Genomic DNA, 17975 nt, shown 5'->3' with positions numbered 1-17975 from the left:
GACTCCTCTCCAGAGACAGTGTGGTTCCAGAGCCATACTCATATCTGTGAAAATGGCACTGTCTTCCTCCTTGAATCTGTTCTTGATATTCTTCATGAGGTTCTTCAGGTATTGAGGGTCTCAAACTTTCCGTTCATTGTTTTAGCAAATAGCAACTTCTCCCCATCTACAAATGCTTCGTCATTCTTTATTTCAATTCTGGTCTTCATTTCCTTCAAGCCTTGCCCATCATGAGCTTTCATGGTATCGACTTTATTGAGTGGCCTTCAATAAGAGGCCTGAGTTCACTAAAGAGAAGGTTTTTCTTCTGGAGGCTACAGCTTAACACTGCCAACTCTGTGTGGACATCAAGGAGGAAAGCTATTACCAGTGCCACTTTCTAGCCAGCAAAGTACTTGTACAAGCCTTTTGCAAATGCATTTTTCTCAGCTGCAAATTTGGACAGTGTTGATAGGACAGATTCAAAACTTTCAAAAACTGCTTCGACTGCTGTTTTCAAGCCTAGCCATCGAATAGAATGTGGTTCCTTGATTGTCAGTTCTGGCTCTTCTAGAAGTGTTTGAATTCGTTTAAGAGCAAGTATTCGTCTACTTGATGCAGATATAAATTTGTAGAGTGAATTGAACTTGTCTCTGAACTTAACCATGAATTCAATTTTCTTAATTGAATCAATGCAAGCAAGGTTCCATCTGTGAGCTACACAGTGGGTCTGGATGCAGAAAGAAGAATACTTGGCTTGCATTTGTTTTCCTACACCTGTGCGCTTACCCATCATAGCAGCAGCGCCGTCAGTTGAGAGAGAAAGTCAATGCCTAACTTTTCAAATTCTGCTGCTACACAGTTAACAATGGTGTGAGCACAACCATCATCAATAGGATGATTACATAAGAAACTAGTCACAGGTTCTCCAGCTTTCACATATCTGACACATATGCTTAACCTTTTTTCAACAGTCACATCAGTGCTTTCATCAAGCATTATTGAAAATATTTCAGATAAATCAATCTCATTGACAAGTGTCTTTGTCAGGACATGGCAAATAGATGTTTGAATCTCGGTTACAGTTGACCAACTCAAGTTCTTGTACTTGACATCCAAACCATTCATTTTCTGTAATGACAACAGACCATTCACCTGTTCAGATGGGCATTCTGATTTGGCAGCAAAATATACAGTATTAAACAAGATGGTGATGTAGTGTTTGTGCTTATTGTCCGGTTTACGTTATATTCTCCGTCTATTAAAGAGAACGGAAATGTATCTGCGCATGAGCAGCCTGAATGGGCAGACAAGTAAAGTGCGGGAGCTGTGAACACGTGTTGTTGTTTTGTGTTGAACATAGCGGACTTAAATGGGAGCGCACTAAGTGGCAACACCACATGAATGGCGACGAGGATGGGATATAGTTCTAGCTATCATGACGACGGTTAAATTTGGTGACATTGGACATCTTCACAGTTTCGACTGTAGTGAGACATCAAGTCTGGGACCACGTTGGCGAAGATGGCTGCGCGCTTTCGAGTTGTACGCAGACGGGCGTGGAATTAAGAACATTGAACAACGAAAAGCTTTGTTGCTTCATACAGCTGGTATGCCAGTTCAAGATATCTTCTTTACTCTTCAACTCGGTGGTTCAGCTGATAATAACGCCTACGACAGAACGGTAACTACATTAAATGGCTACTTTTTACCCAGAATGAATGTGCCCTACGAGAGACACGTGTTTCGGTCCATGTCGCAGTCAAGTGGTGAGACTGTGGTACAGTTTGTAACACGTTTGGGACAGCAAACGGAGAATTGTGAATTTGGTGACATTGGTCAAGTGGATGAAAGAATTAGGGACCAAGTGATAGAAAAGTGTATTTCTCAAACTTTGAATCGGACAGTGAACTGAAAGTAATCAGGGACTGCTTATTATCAGGCAGATGGCATATGATGACAAATGTGAAATATGTTCCTGTGAGACATGAACTCTCAGCGATTGGAAAGGTTGTTCTTCGGGGAACTAGATTAGTTATTCCTATGTGCCTCAGGGACAAGGTGTTGTGTTTGGCTCATGAAGGTCACCCAGGGGGTGGTGAAAATGAAACAGAGACTGAGAACCAAAGTATGGTGGCCAGGTATTGATGCACAAGCTGAAGCACACTGCAAGTCATGTCATGGATGTCAAGTTGTATCAAGTCCAAATCCTCCCCCACCATTGTTTCGAACAACTTTACCATCACTACCGTGGCAACATTTGGCAGCTGATCTCCTCGGACCGTTGCCCTCGGGAGATAACATTCTAGTGGTAGTGGACTACTACAGTAGATTTTTTTGAACTTTACATTCTGAAGAAAATTTCAACGGATGCCATCATTGGCTGTTTGAAAAAGGCTTTTCTTACACATGGTTTACCTTATACACTGAAAACAGACAATGGTCCACAGTTCATCAGTGACAGTTTTCAGGACTTAATGAAACAAGAGGGAATAATCCACAACACATCCACACCTTATTGGCCCCAGGCAAATGGAGAGGTCAAGAGACAAAATAAGACACTGCTGAAGATATTGAGGATTTCTCAGGTGGAAGAGAAAAATTGGAAACAGGAATTGCAACATTTCCTCATGATGTACAGAAGTACGCCGCATTCATCTACTGGAAAAGCACCAGCTGAGATGCTCTTTGGTAGAAAAATTAGGACAAAATTGCCAGAATTGGTTGACTTTGGTATTGACGACGATGTCCGAGACTTTGACTCTGTAAAAAAGATGAAAGGGAAGGATTATGCTGATCTGAAGCGATGTGCTCAACATACTCCGATACAGACAGGGGATAAAGTGCTTGTTAGACAACATCGTGAGAACAAGTTAAGCAGTAATTTCCATCCTCAAACTTGTACAGTAGTGAACAGGTACGGGAATGCAGCTGATCTGGAATCTAGTACAGGTGGCTTGTATAGACGACATGTTACTCATGTTAAAAAGTATGTGTCAAAACCAGATGGTGATGTGAAGAACACTAACAGTCATGTTTCTAGTCAACATCGTGCGTTGTCTGAGACAGCAGAGGTACGAGATACAAGTGTTTCTAAAGTAACAGACATTGACAGTACACCGGGTGCAGCAAAACAGGAAGTAACTCAGAGACCTACAAGAATAAGAGAGCCTCCGAAAAGATTTGGAGACTTTGTGCTGGGTTATGTAAACTCATAAGTGACAATTCAAGGAACAATTGTTTCAAGGAACAATTCAGACAAATGGAAGTGAAAATGTAAACTTGAGAATATATTTAAATTTAATTTATATCAGAAGGTATGCTTATTTTATGTAGACCTACAGAAATTGTGGAATTTGTTTTGTTACAGTATTGCTTTATCATATATTGGGTACGGTAATTTCTGGATAAGACTTCTAAATATAGGTTTAGGTAGATTTCCATCCAAGATTGGTTTTATGATTTCTCGAACATGTTGAAGTCAAGTGGTATTGAAATAATGGAGGTTGTAACTTTAATTTGGCATTATTAACATCTGAATGTTAATCTTTAATTTTATTATCTAAGTGTTATGATAGTAATCATTCATTTCTTGGAAAAAAAAGGAGGGATGTAGTGTTTGTGCTTATTGTCCGGTATGGTCCGGTTTACGTTATATTCTCCGTCTATTAAAGAGAACGGAAATGTATCTGCGCATGAGCAGCCTGAATGGGCAGACAAGTAAAGTGCGGGAGCTGTGAACACGTGTTGTTGTTTTGTGTTTAACATAGCGGACTTAAATGGGAGCGCACTAAGTGGCAACACCACATGTGTCATCATAAGAACAAACGTAACCAACATCATCGCCTAATTCCTCTTGTATTATATCTGCCCCCTTGTCTCTCTCCATTTTATCAGAAGCACGTTTGTGATCTTCACTGTTGTTATGCTTGATCAGGCTTGACATCTGAATACCATCACTAGCCCACACACTTGTAAGGGACGAACTTATCTTTGCGGACTGACAATAAGTGCAGCATAGTCTCATTTCATCAGATTGTTTCTTGAAAGATAACCATGGAAACTTCATTTTCCATGCATTCTGAGTTTTTTTCTAAAGTTTATTCCAGTCATGTTTCTTTGCCGGTGCGTGTGTGACAGTGGTGAGCAAATCTGCCAATATTCTATCGACAGCAACCGCCGATTCAAAACAATTCCAATAAGTTCAGCAATAATTTCTTTTGCGATGGCAGAAGTTTCAAATGATAGATTTCGAACTGTGACAAATGCCGAAATCTTACTTTGAGATGATGTTTTAGACGACGAATGAACATGCGACTTCCGTCGATAAACAATGAGTGTCCAGACTTTCTAACAAGACGAGCGATTTCATTGAATGACATTTTTAGCAGAACTAATCAAGACAAGTGTTACATACATAACTAACTGCGTTTGCGCGATTGTTTCTTTCTGTAGTTCATAATACGAAGAGATACATAGTGAAATTTAATCGATAATATACCCTATCCGATCGTAACATTTGACAGGTAGCTTCTTTCTGTTACGCACTTGTTTTTTGCCGGTAAGTCAGGGTACGCAGGTTAGCATATAACCAAAGAGTTTCTGTAATTTCCTTTCGTATTTGGGACGCTACAGATATATTTCTGTGCGTATTTTGGAAACTTAAATGCGTATTTTACGCAGATACGCAGCTTATCTAGACTTCTGCTTCTGACATTGTGAAATTATTAGGTGTACCTGAATCAACAATTCGGTATGTTTGGCAAAAATATTTGAATCGTGGTAATGTTGAAAACAGCCGACAAAGTGGTAGGCCGAGAAAAGTGAGTATTCGTAGTGAACATGTTTTGTTGAGGAGGGTCCAAAAGAATAGATTTAACATTCTAAGAGACATTACCCATGATTATAATGTTGGTCAACATCGACAAGTAAACAGTAGAACAATTCAAAGAGTTTTGCATCGGAATGGTGTTTTTCGTCGGGTTTTTATAAAGCCCTTTGTTGTGAAGGAAGTGAACAGAAGGACACTACTTCACTGGTGTTTGGAAAGGAGAATTTGGACAGTACAAACTCAGTGGAAACAGGTGATATTCAGTGATGAATCGCAGGTAGTTCTTGGTCAGAATGGAAGAGTTTCGTTTGGAGAAGTGCGCATGAAGCGGCTATCATCCCGAAATGCATGACTCACTCGAAACAGGCCAGGTTATCAGTTATGATCTGGGGTTCTTTAACTTGGTGCGGTGTTGGCACCTTGTGTCGTGTTAATGGTAATATTAATGCTGTCAAGTATCGTGAAATACTTTCTTTTTTTTTCTTTTTTTTATTCATTCAAAATCACTGAGTAGATACATGTATACAAAGTACATGATGCAACAACACTTGCACACCATAGAACAGAAATTCATATGGGTTAGCATTACAGATATTGGGATCTTCATTAGGCTGGGAATGTGTGCAGTAGAGATGACCATTTTCTGTCAAATTGTAATATGTTTTGATTCTTACTGGCAATAAACTTTTCTGTCTTGAAAATATCACTCAATATTTTTACAAATGTATCCAGTGATAACTTATTTTTTTTAATACTTGATATATGGATATATTTTTTACTGGCAAGAAGTATGTGATTCATAAGGTCGTTATTATATCCGCCAATTAAGACTGTATATTTTGTCAGGGTAAAATTTTCTGATGATTTATCTTCAATATATTCTTTCACTTTCAGCCAGAACGTTTTCTCACATTCCCAATAAACATGTATCAAATTTTCTGACATTACATTACAAAATGAGCAAAGTTCATCATCTACTAATTTCATTCTCAATAATTCTTTCTTTGTGTAGACAATATTGTGGATAAATTTAAACTGGAAGTCAATCAATTTGGTATCTTTTGTACATCTTCTATATTTTCTAAAAATATCTTGCCATGGAATTGCAATATCAAAGATATTTTGCCATTTTTCACATGTTGATGGTAGGTTTTCAGTAGTTATAAGTTTATCATTGAAATATCTGGATCTCTTTGGAGCTGAAAGTAAATCTATCAGTGATGTGTTAAGATAATAATTATGAACAATCAATAAATTCTTTCTTATAGTTTCTTTCCATTTTTGGGGTATATTTGAAAGAACCTGATAATAGTCAAGAATTGTGCCTTTAATTTTGTAAGTTTTCTTAAGTTCACTAAATGGCAAAATACCTTGATCATTACACAAGTCTCTTATAGAGTGAATACCTTTGAGATGCCAATGTCTTATAATGAAATTACTATTTTGGAATTGGTGATTGAACCAAAGGGGTTGAGAGAGGATTTGATCAATATCTGTAAAATCAGTTTTATGTGTTTTATAGAATATTCCCCATGCAGCCAATACATCTTTCCAATAGGGATTCATAATACTGACATAATTTTCAATATTGGCTCCAAGCAGAAATATATCTTTCAGAGGTACAGATAAGCTGTGTATCTGCGTAAATTACGCAATTGTTTTTGGGAAAACTCAATTCCTATTAAGTCTATTGCGTACAAGTACGCTTGAATTTTTGTAAATACTCAATAAATGTGATCTTACATGCGTACACACAAAAATGTCAAATCTTAGCTTGGGTACCAGTGGATAGATAAAATAACTGAGGTATATTGAGAGGTTCTATTTCAGGACATGAATGTGACAACTTGCAGTCTTTCTTATCATTTTTCATATTACAGATGAAACATAAATAACAAACACTAACATTTTAACTTTATTACATTTTTAAAATTAATGGAAAATGGCAAAATACCCAATTGAGTTTGAGTGAGGTGAGTACAATGACCCAAAAAGTTATCTGAAGCTCTGATCTTTAAATGGAAAGATACTAGGGCTAGAACTGCTATTATTTTGAAGATATTTATGTAAAACTGACAGTTTTAAAGAGTTTATGAATACCTGTACATTAACCATTCTGAGTCCCCCCTCTTCATATTTTCTAATAAGTGTCGTTCGCTTTATCTTATCCCGCTTATCATTCCAGATGAATTTATAAAATATATTGTTTAATTTGTCAATGAATTCCTTTGGAGGATTTGGGAGTGAAGTGAATATATGCACCAATGATGAAAGTGCTAAAGTTTTAATAACAGTTATTTTCCCTATTAATGTCAACTTTCTTTTCCTCCAATTCCCTAGAGTTCTATTAATAATTTCTAGTCTTTTTCTTGTATTAATTACCCAAAGATTCTTTAAATTAGGATTAAGTTTTTTTCCTAGAATATCAAAATCCCCATTATGCCAATCAAGCTTAAGATACTGGCATAAAATCATGCTATTACCTGCCATTGAGCCTATCCATACTGCTTTCGTTTTATCTATATTTATTCTTAAACCAGACATTTTGTAGAAATTATTGAGTGTCAGTTGCTGCCCTTAAACTTTCTTCACGCCCATCAGAAATAATTCAGTATCATCTGCATACTGTCCAATTTTATGTTCAGTGTTATTCAATGTAATTCCTTTCATTGCAGTGTTGTTACGGATCATTATTCCTAAAATTTCAGCCACTAAGATGAATATATAGGGAGAGACTGGGTCCCCTTGTCTACAGCCCCTTTCATTGTCAAAAAATTGTGATAAATGACCATTCTGTATAACACATGATGTAGCATTATTGATTAATATTTTGATCCATTTTTCCATATTGGGGCCAAAGCCAAACTTTCCAATTGTTAAAATTATAAATTCTTTAGAGACAGTGTCAAAAGCTTTTTCAAAGTCAATAAGTAATAAGAGTCCCTTTTTATCTTGTACTTTTGCTTCAAACATAATGTCGTATAATAATCTAATGTTCTCGCTAATACACCTTCCAGGTATAAAACCTGTCTGAGTTTCATGAAAAAGAGTATTCAATGTTGTTTTAATTCTATTGGCTATACATGTGCAGAGTATTTTATACAAAGAATTCAGTAGGGAAATTGGGCACCAGTTTTTTAACAACTGTCTATATTTGTTAGCTTTTGGAATACATGTGATGACGCCTCTGTTTATTGTTGGACTTAACATATTTTGCCTGAATGCTTCTGATATATATCTACAAACCCAAATATGAAGATCTTTCCAGAAAAATTTAAAAAATTCTATTTGGAAACCATCTACTCCTGCTTTTGTTATTTTTCATTGATTTAACGGCTCGTGTTATTTCATCTATAGTAATATCACCCTCAAGATTTTCAGCCTGTACAGTGTGCAGTTTGGGTGTAATAATATCATCAAATATATTAATTATACTTTTCTGTTATTTTACCACCTGATGAGTATAGATTTTCATAAAATTGTCTTTGTTCATTTAATATAGCCTTACCATCTGATATTACTTCCCCTTAGTCATTGATAACACTATTCATAAGCTTACTGGTATAATTTCTATTTTCGAGATGACAGAAATAGTTGGTTGGTTTTTCTCCTTCCTCGTACCACTGAATTCTATTTCTTATCTGTATACCTCTTATTGCATCTTCTTTTAATTTTTCAAACTCTAATTTACATTTGGATAGTTCAGAAAGTTTAGTTTCAGATATGGTTTGGAATTTTCTCTGATTTCTTCTTCCATTGCCAAAATTTTTCCTTCTAAATTTTTGCTTTTCAGTTTTGATTTTTTAAGTAGGAAGAGAATGATATTGTTTTCCCCTCACTTTTATTAAAACTGTTTCTAAGAACAAAGTGTAAACTTATATTAAGTTGTAGTTTAGAATCTTCAATATCACCTAGTTCATCCTCAGTGCAGTTACAGTATTCTAATTTTGTTTCAAAAGCATATCCTTGACTGTGTTTACATATTCTTGGTTATAAAGTAATGACGTATTTAGTTTCCAGTATCCTCCACCCCGTTCCTTATTAAGTTTATTAGAAAAAGACATGGTAATTGCTGAATGATCAGATGTATATCCTGGAAGTACTGAACAGTCAGTTGTCATGTTTGCTAAATCTTGAGAAACTAAAAAGAAATCAAGTCTGGACTGTTGTTTAGGTTTTTTTTTCCACCATGTGTATTTCTTTACATCATAATTTCTCTCCCTCCAAATGTCTGTCAAATCATATTTTCTATATTATCTAACACTACTTTTCTTGCTTTTGGATTATTGATATTTTTATAATTTTCTAAGTCTATGGGAGGATTAAGAACTAAGTTCCAGTCTCCGCATATTATGAGAGATTCATTTTCAAATTCATCAATTTTATGAAATAATGCATTATAAAAATCAGGTTGATCTTGATTAGGACCATATATATTAGTCAATGTTATCGTGAAATACTTGAGACAACCTCTGGCCCGTTATAGCTCCGCACTTCAACAATAAACCATATCGGTTTCAAGATGACAATGCCCCAGTGCCTCGGCACAAATATTTCAGGAATACAACCGTGACAATGCTGTAAATTGCATGACTTGGCCTGCACAGTCTCCCGATCTCAATATTATTGAAAATGTATGGCTACACATCAAAGGAAAACTACAGCAACGATCACAAACTATCCTGACCACTGACGACCTGTATGATGCCATCCACTATGTCTGGACAAATATCACTGTACACTATGTTAGAAACTTATATGAATCACATTCCACGACGGATTATGGCCTGCATACGCTCCAAGGGGAACTTGACCAAGTACTGAGGTATGACATAATTGTTTTTCGAAATATCGCTGTTTAAAGTTTTCATACGGTCTTGTGTTTACTTCTGCCATTTTGAAAAGTCGCGAATACTTTTGTCATCACCTGTAACTTGGCAGGAAATTTCTTTTAAGGCTATTATAAAATGGACACACTAGACAGACATGGTATTCTGTTTCTACAATTGGGATGATACAAAATGGACAGTCTTTCACTTTTAGGTATGCCTAATTTTCTACCCTGTGATATCATAAGATCACTTGTCGTACACCATAGAGGCAATCAAGGAAGGGGCTACAGCCATTGTTGACCAACACACATGATTTCTCATTTTTCATACACCTGCAGGACTCCCCCCTGCCACCTGCAGAATATATAACAATTACAGGCCGATTAATACACTACTCAGTTAAAGGCCAATTAACAATTTACTCAATTACTGTGGTTGTATTCCCCATAATATTTTATTTGGTTCCGTTTTCGTCATAAGATTTGTAGCCGTTTTCGCCAAGTCGAGGCTCCGTTATGACCAAATGGTGCCGTTTTCGCCGGCATAGTGTAAAATATGGAATGTATTTTGGAATGGAGTTTGGATTGGAATGATGGAATGGAATTTGGAATGGGAATAAATGGAATATACTCGTCTTGTACTAACCAAACTAAGTGTTGTGCCTACCTTCAAACATAAATTAAATTGACAGTTTGTAAACATTTCCAGCGTTGCTTTCCCTCCTGCTCCCAATTTCTTGCACCCCTCCCCCCTCCGGATGTAAGATAAGGCTAGTGGCAGACAGAGGTGTGGCAATAGCCTGTCTCACAGTCCCTTAATCATTTTATTTCCCATTTACCACTGCTAATAATTTGGATTTAATGAGATGACTGGAATATTATCTACTAGCTGTGTAAGTCGATATAGTAGTACCTTGGTAAATATAGTCATCTGCATCTCTGTCTATGGACACAATAGTTGAGTGAAAAACTTGTTCTTATTTTGTATATAATCAAGTAATTGTGATTTTAAGTGACAGTTACTGAGACTATGTAACATTTGTGATAATATAGACATTATAGATTACTTTTTATGATAATAAACAAGATTAATCATAATGTCAAAATTAGTTCTAATATATATATGTTATTTTCCTTCACATGGTATTTTGTTGTGCTTCATAAAAATATCATGAGACTATTGTGTTGAATAATCCGTTTCCTCCTCCATATATGTCTAATCCTGCCACAACACAGGTGCCTGCCGCCATACAGGCATGCCGTTAGCCTTGCTTCAAAGATGTACAGAATAATAATTGCAGAGATATATATTAGTAATTCTGTCCCCATAATAAGCAAGTCTAGACACGTAGACAGCACATGCCATCGGCCTTTCTTCGATACATCTTGCTCTTATTATCTACATAACCTAGAAAATAGTATTTGAACTCAAAACTTATTCCCCCAGAATCATGTTCCTTTGAGTGTGTGGTGGATGGGTCATGGCTGGAGAGAGAAGCTGACGCCCACGTCCCTTTACTTAGTGCTATGTATCAGTGATCAGCTGTTTATAAACTGTCTTAGCATATTAGAGCGGAGACTTGTTTATACATAGCAAATTTGTGTCACTCCAAATTCCATTCCACTGTTCCATTCCAAATTCCATTCCAAATTCCATTCCATACTTTACACTATGCTGTTTTCGCCATGTGCCGTTTTACTGTGGTGAGGCTTTAGCCTGAACATCTAGACCAATAACCAAAACCCTAATCCCTAGAAATAATCATAATAAATACAATACATTTCAAGCGGGGATTACGGGAAATGTGCGACTGAGGTTAAGGGAAACGTACTCTTTTAATGACATTGAAGCTAAGCCTTACCTAATGTTCGGAAATAATCTGATTTCGCCATTTCGCCACTGTTCAGGTTGGATCATCTTGCAATCAGCTTGTCTCAGGAACGTTAGTCACTTTTGGCATCTGTTTATCCTCTCTTGAATCACAGACGTATAAGAAAGTGCTCTAATGCACAACTGTGTCAGCATATACTGAATAAACGAATAAATACTAAAAAATTCACAACAAATCCAAGTTAACAGGATATATAGGAATAAACATGCACATTCCGTACGCGCTCGAAGCGGTCGCTGGCAAATGTGATCAAGCTGTGATAGCACTATACCAAACCGCACCGAATCAAAACAGCTAATAGAGGGGTTTCAGAGTTATCCCGTGATTCCGTGCGCGCCGCCATGTTGGTTGTCATTCGCGTCCCCAGCAACCATAGCGTCACTAGCAACTATGGAGAATTATTTAAGAAATACACTTCGCTCTACCACCATGTATAGTGTAATAAAACACACTTTTGCCCTGAACTATTATAGTTAACGTTTTAATAGTTCAGGGCGAAAGTGTGTTTTATTACACTATACATGGTGGTAGGGCGAACTGTATTTCTTTTCTAAGATGCCAAATTTAATACTTTCTAAGGATAATTACGATTAATTTAAGGCAGAAAACAAAGGACGGTGTCTGTGACCTAAATTAAGAATCCTCGCACAGGGCTAACTGGCGCGCTGTTCTATTGATGTGTCTGCCCCCTACGTTAAGACGAACGTTACCAGAAAAAAACAAATGATAACAGTTTGATGACGGTTTACTTTCGGATTAAATATCTTCTCTGAATTATTTTAAATACATCTGTTATTAACATAAACCATATGGGGCAATATGAACGTTGCATTTCTACTACCAACGTAAGTTTAGATCAGTACAACCAGAGGAAGTTGAGTAGTCAAGCGACATTCCACGATTGCATTGTGGGAATGTAAACATTGCGAACGTGACCGTGTCGCTGAAAACTTGTGAGACGAACTGAGACATTTTAACCGTCGTAAAACATAAACGTAATGTTTCCACCAGTGATATTAGCTGGGGGAACCAACAGCAAACCAAGAAACGTGATGCAACGGTGTTGTTTACTGTAGGAGGCCGTACGAGGCGATGACAACTGACATGCATCGTGACGTCGCTTTCATTGTGACGTAAAGTAAAATGGTTCGATTACGAGGGGGCACACTAGATAGGCGCAGTAACGGGATAACGTCATTCAATTGTTACGTCATCAAAAAACTAAACCTTTATTTAGGAGATAAACGTACTGTGTTTTGAAATTAGATGAATGTTAGACCGAATTGATAGTCTCTAAATTTCATTTGAAGCCGAACGCGTAGCGTGAGGTTTCAAATGATTAATTTAGAGACTATCAATTCGGTCTAACATTCATCTAATTTCAAAACACAGTATGTTTATCTCCATTCTACCATAACCGATTTAACATCGAACTTCCTCGTCCTGCGGAAGACACGGCGTAATCCGGCATGGGACGAGAAGGCGAATTGAACTCGTCTGTGAAGGGAGTGGTAGGTGCCGTTCGTATTTTTGTTAACATTGCAACATAAATACTATTCTGTCCAAAGAAAACAAACTACTGTTTATTCAATACAATAATGTAACACCTAAGAGCTTTTTTTTTATAATCATAACTCCACACGACCGAAACCAGCCTATTGTTTTGTGTGCTGTGTTATTGTATCCCCCTGGCCACACTATAATGGAATCGTCTGACCTACTTATTTTCTTGGAAGTAGACAGTTACGCAACAGTTTGAAATGGCGGACGAGCCAGTGTTTACATTTTGCGAAAGGTTGAAATCCGAAGTGACAGTGGAAAATACTTGACTGACTGTCGAACCTGAACCCTGCAGAATCGAAGAATACATCCTTTTCTGATCGACCTATGACCTGTAACTCATCAAAGACTGTTGATTTTTATGACCGGCGAGTGTCGATCATAATTTCACGTACCTGCCTCCACCTCGGCATGCGACAAAAGAGTGACAGTACTGCTTTGTGTACATGCGACTAACTTGGGATTCCTTGGAACATTGTTCTCATCATTTTGGACTGGATTGTGGCCAAGCTTTTCAAGTGTATGAACATAGCAGTGACAGCCTTGCGGGGGAGGGTGGAATAGAGCGAATTCTCGTGGTTCAATTTTTGACAATTTGAACGATGCAACGGGACATGATGGAGTATGAGTGGCCTAAATTTTGTGTTTCGCCTGACCGTTATGTTGCGAATTCCTCATTCTAAACGGAAACAAATATACCATTTACCAGGTAGGTAAATGTTTACGAAAGTTTTGCCGCACAAATAGGGATAGATAGGGATGTATTTTTAATTGTTTACAAGGTTTTCTGATTTACATGTTAGGTATTGTTTGTTTATGTTTGGGGCTGTGTATACTAATATTGAGTTTGAATATTTTTATAATAGAAGGTAATAATTATGATAGTGAGGTTCCCTAATAATTGTGGAGGAGAAATCGTATAATTGTATTTTTCGAGTTTTAATAAATGTTTCATCAGCATTTCCATCACGTCGATCTGTTGTGTTGATATTAGTCATGTTGGTGGCCAAGCTGAAGTAGTGCGGCAGTGTTGTATACGTGCGCAGTGAAGCGCCGTGAAATCAGACGCATTTTCAATCCAAATTGACACCGTCTGATTTTATTGATTGACCAATCAAATTCGAGCATTTCACGTATCCATGGTAGAATGTCTGATAATGTATTTTTTTTCGATTGTTCTAACCGCTAGGCATCTTAGAAGCAAACTTAAACTGGATAAAGCATCTCGCATGCGATATCTCGAGAAGACTATTGTGATGGACAACGAAGATCCGTACAGGATTCCCAGATCGGAATGGAGTGACGACCATACGTATTTGCCGGCAACAAACTATGTCGACATCGTGAACTATCTGGTGTTCAGCCCTAGTCCTTTTTATAGTTTATCCGACATGAGAAACTATAGGAGTCTGGAAGCATATGACAGATTTGTGTGTGGTTGGGTACGAGACATCGGCTGTAGGTGAATTCGTAGACCAGACCAGTAGCAGAAAACACTTCTTAAGAAAACACTTACATTTAACAAGTAACAGTAACAATATTTTCGTATCACTGAAAACAAAAAATACAACACAAACTCTACATATACAAATACAAATACATGTAAACAAGTCTAGACAAGATACGGGAAAATATTCGTTCACTCTTCAATCACACTTTCTTGTCCTTAGCTGCCCTTCCACTGAAAACAAAGCATAACAACTTCGTTATACACAATCTAAGTAAAAATAAAACTTAATATATACTTTTATTCAATTATTAATACACGTCTACGAAATCACCGTCTACGAACCAGTCTGGGTTACGAATCCACCGCGTCTACGAACTGGTTCAGTCTACGAAATCACCGTATCCCGAGACATCGTCTCATATGTGCATTTATCCGTCCAAGATGGAAAGGCCATCCAGTCGTGATGTCAAAAGTAAGTAAACAATAGTTTACCTACATCAACAAATGTGTGTTTGCAAATATACAATGATAATATTCTAAATATATTATAGGATCTGTTTATGTAGCAGGGTTGCCACAGGTCAGGGAAAAGTCAGGGAAGAAATTATTTTTTCAAGATCAGGGAATTTTGTTACAAAAGTCAGTGAAAATTGAAGTTTTGGAAAACAGTCAGGGAAAATTGCCTTTTGTCAAGGAAAACTAGTTCTTTTCAAACTTCACTGAGGCAACGATTTTATGAATTTGAGTTCCATGTCTGTATTAAATGTGTTTTTGTATAGAGATTGGTATTATGAACTTTAATTTACTTGTTTTGGCACTCACATTTTGATGCAACAAATCTGAAAGATCTGTTCTCCCGCGTGAGTGCTCATCTGATAGTGAACTACCTGAGGCAAGTTGATCTGTATCATAAATTGTAACTGTGAAATGTGACTAACAAACTGCCTGCCTTTAAATTTGATGCTATGACTTTTTCTGCTTTTAAATGACAATGTAATGAATATATGGTTTTGAAATAAAATTCATTCCGATGATGTACTTACAATGTTTATTAATGCAAACCTGTTCTCGTCACTATATGGCTGGAATAATGCCGATGTGACGCAAAACCCAACTCAACTCAAGTCAACTATTATTTCATTATTTTAGTTCTATCGCTGACCCGGACCCCCAACCCCTGCCCGACGACCATCAGCCTCAGGCCGAGTGGACTATTCTCCCGACCGGCAGCAAGCGTGGCAAACAACTTTTAGTTGACAACCGGGGATTTTCCTACACCATCCAGGCGTGTCCTCCCATTACGCAGACAGCCAGTTCGCAGACACCTTAAAACAACCACATTCACGGTTCAGTGAACAGATTATCTACTACCTGTTACCTACACATTATAATAGAATAGTCCAAATAAAAACACAGGAACAAACTGAAGCTATATTATTTTGAAAGATGGACGAAAAGACAGTAATTTGAATTTTTATTGCGGCAATATAAAAACAGTTTATTTTCATAAACATTTTGGTTTAACCTTCTAGTCTAACGGGAGTCGGCATCATCATTTTGAAAACATTAGCTTAGCTATAAGAAATTGCGACACTGTTGTATCATATAAATCAAATAAAGACACATGTGAACCTAAATATTATTCATATGGAATATAGCAGTTATGTTTTGCACACAATATTAAGATATATGACGAGTGCACTTAATTACGATTTATTTAGAATAATTATCCCCCGCAACGCGTTTTGGGGGGGTATTAAAATGGACTCCATCCGTGCGTGCGTGCGTCCGTCCGTCCTTGCACATTTTTCTTTTCCGGAGCAGAACTCTAAAACCGTTCAATATTTCTTCACCAAACTGGGCACATAGATAGATCTGGTGGTGTACTGGTGCCTTTTGGTAGTTTTGGAATTCTGAATAAAATATTTTTGGCATTTCCATGGCAACAAGTTCGACTTAGACTGAAATTGGTGGTTGTGCTCTTTTCCGGAGCTGAACTCTAAAACCGTTCACTATTTCTTTACCAAACTTTGCACATAGATTGGTCTGGTGGTGTACTGGTGTCTTTTGGTAGTTTTGGATTTATCAATAAAGTATTTTTGGCTTTTCCGTGGCAACAAGTTTGACTTAGCCTGAAATTGGTGGTAGTGCTCTTTTCCGGAGCTGAACTCTAAAACCGTTTACTATTTCTTCACCAAACTTGACACATAGATTGGTCTGGTGGTGTACTGGTTCCTTTTGGTAGTTTTGGATTTCTGAATAAAATATTTTTGGCATTTCCATGGCAACAAGTTTGACATAGCCTGAAATTGGTGATAATGCTCCTTTCTGGAGCAGAACTGTAAAAACCTTTCAATACTCTCCTTCCACTGTTCTATATACACACCTAAATATTTGAATAATCATAACTCGTAGACATAATCATGAACAGTATTTTGCCATTGCGGGGGATATTGATGACTTTGTCTTCTTGTTTAAAATATGACGCATCATGTCAATGTGGCCATGGGTGTGAGAATAATTTTCATTACTTCCTTGAATGTCCGTTGTATACTACTCAAAGACATAAACTGTTACAATCTTTAGAAAGTATTGTTAAAATTAGAACACTGATTGGTATTAATCGTATCTTACATGACAATGTAGGTGTCTCATTTACTGCAAATCAGAATGTTTTCAAATATGTACATATCTGTATCTCTCCAACAAAACGTTTTCTCAGTTAACTTCTGTTGTACATATGCTATTATTGGGAGGGGGGTTTTCTATCAATAAACACAATCAAACCTCTCGGTGACAAACCTGTATTTCTATATTAAATCATTTATCATTTAATCACAACAAAGTTCTATTTACCCACAATCAAACTTCTCAATAACGAACCTGTTTCAGGCTCACCCTGCTCTACTCGCTAGACAGTGGACTGTTCCATTATACCCGTAGGTGTTACCCTAATTAACCTTCTAGTTCAGTGTCTGTCAATTGGGTGTCTGTTAAATGGGAGATAACCCATCCAGGTAATGAATAATGAATAATGAAATGAGTCCTACGTATTGGATTACATGTTTGATATAACGACTTTTGTATAAACATGTAACTACCTGAGGGAAGTTGATCTGTACCATAAATTGTAACTGTGAAATGTAACTATCATAAATTGTAACTGTGAAATGTGACTAACAAATTGCCTGCCTTTAAATTTGATATGTTTTTGAAATAAAACTCATTCCGAGTATGTACTTACAATGTTTATTAATGCAAACTTGTTCTCGTCACTATGTGGCTGGAATAATGCCGATGTGACGCAAAACCCAACTCAACTCAACTCAACTAACATGTATATACTAAAACATGTTTCTTTCTTTAACAGAAGTCCAGATCGTATGCAGTGTACTGGTGGTGCTCTGTGCGGCCAAAGGAGGGTCGGTGCAC

General features: G+C 37.0%; 1 protein-coding gene across 2 annotated transcripts in view; it reads right to left on the bottom strand.

Moving 5' to 3' along the window:
- LOC124253575 overlaps positions 1–11716 on the bottom strand; it is a 170242-nt gene extending 158526 nt beyond the window's left edge. For both annotated transcript variants that reach the window (XM_046687374.1, XM_046687375.1), the window contains exon 1: positions 11504–11716. In XM_046687374.1, the coding sequence (XP_046543330.1) occupies positions 11504–11559 (56 nt within the window). In that variant the 5' untranslated portion in view covers positions 11560–11716. The remainder of the gene's footprint in view (positions 1–11503) is intronic.
- Between the last annotated feature and the right edge of the window lie 6259 nt (positions 11717–17975).

The sequence above is a fragment of the Haliotis rubra genome, unplaced genomic scaffold, assembly GCF_003918875.1.
Source record: "Haliotis rubra isolate DU_JTF1 unplaced genomic scaffold, ASM391887v1 Scf545, whole genome shotgun sequence".
Taxonomy (NCBI): Eukaryota; Metazoa; Mollusca; class Gastropoda; order Lepetellida; family Haliotidae; genus Haliotis; species Haliotis rubra.
Note: the sequence above shows the minus strand (reverse complement) of the source record. Positions and strands in the feature narration are given on the sequence as shown.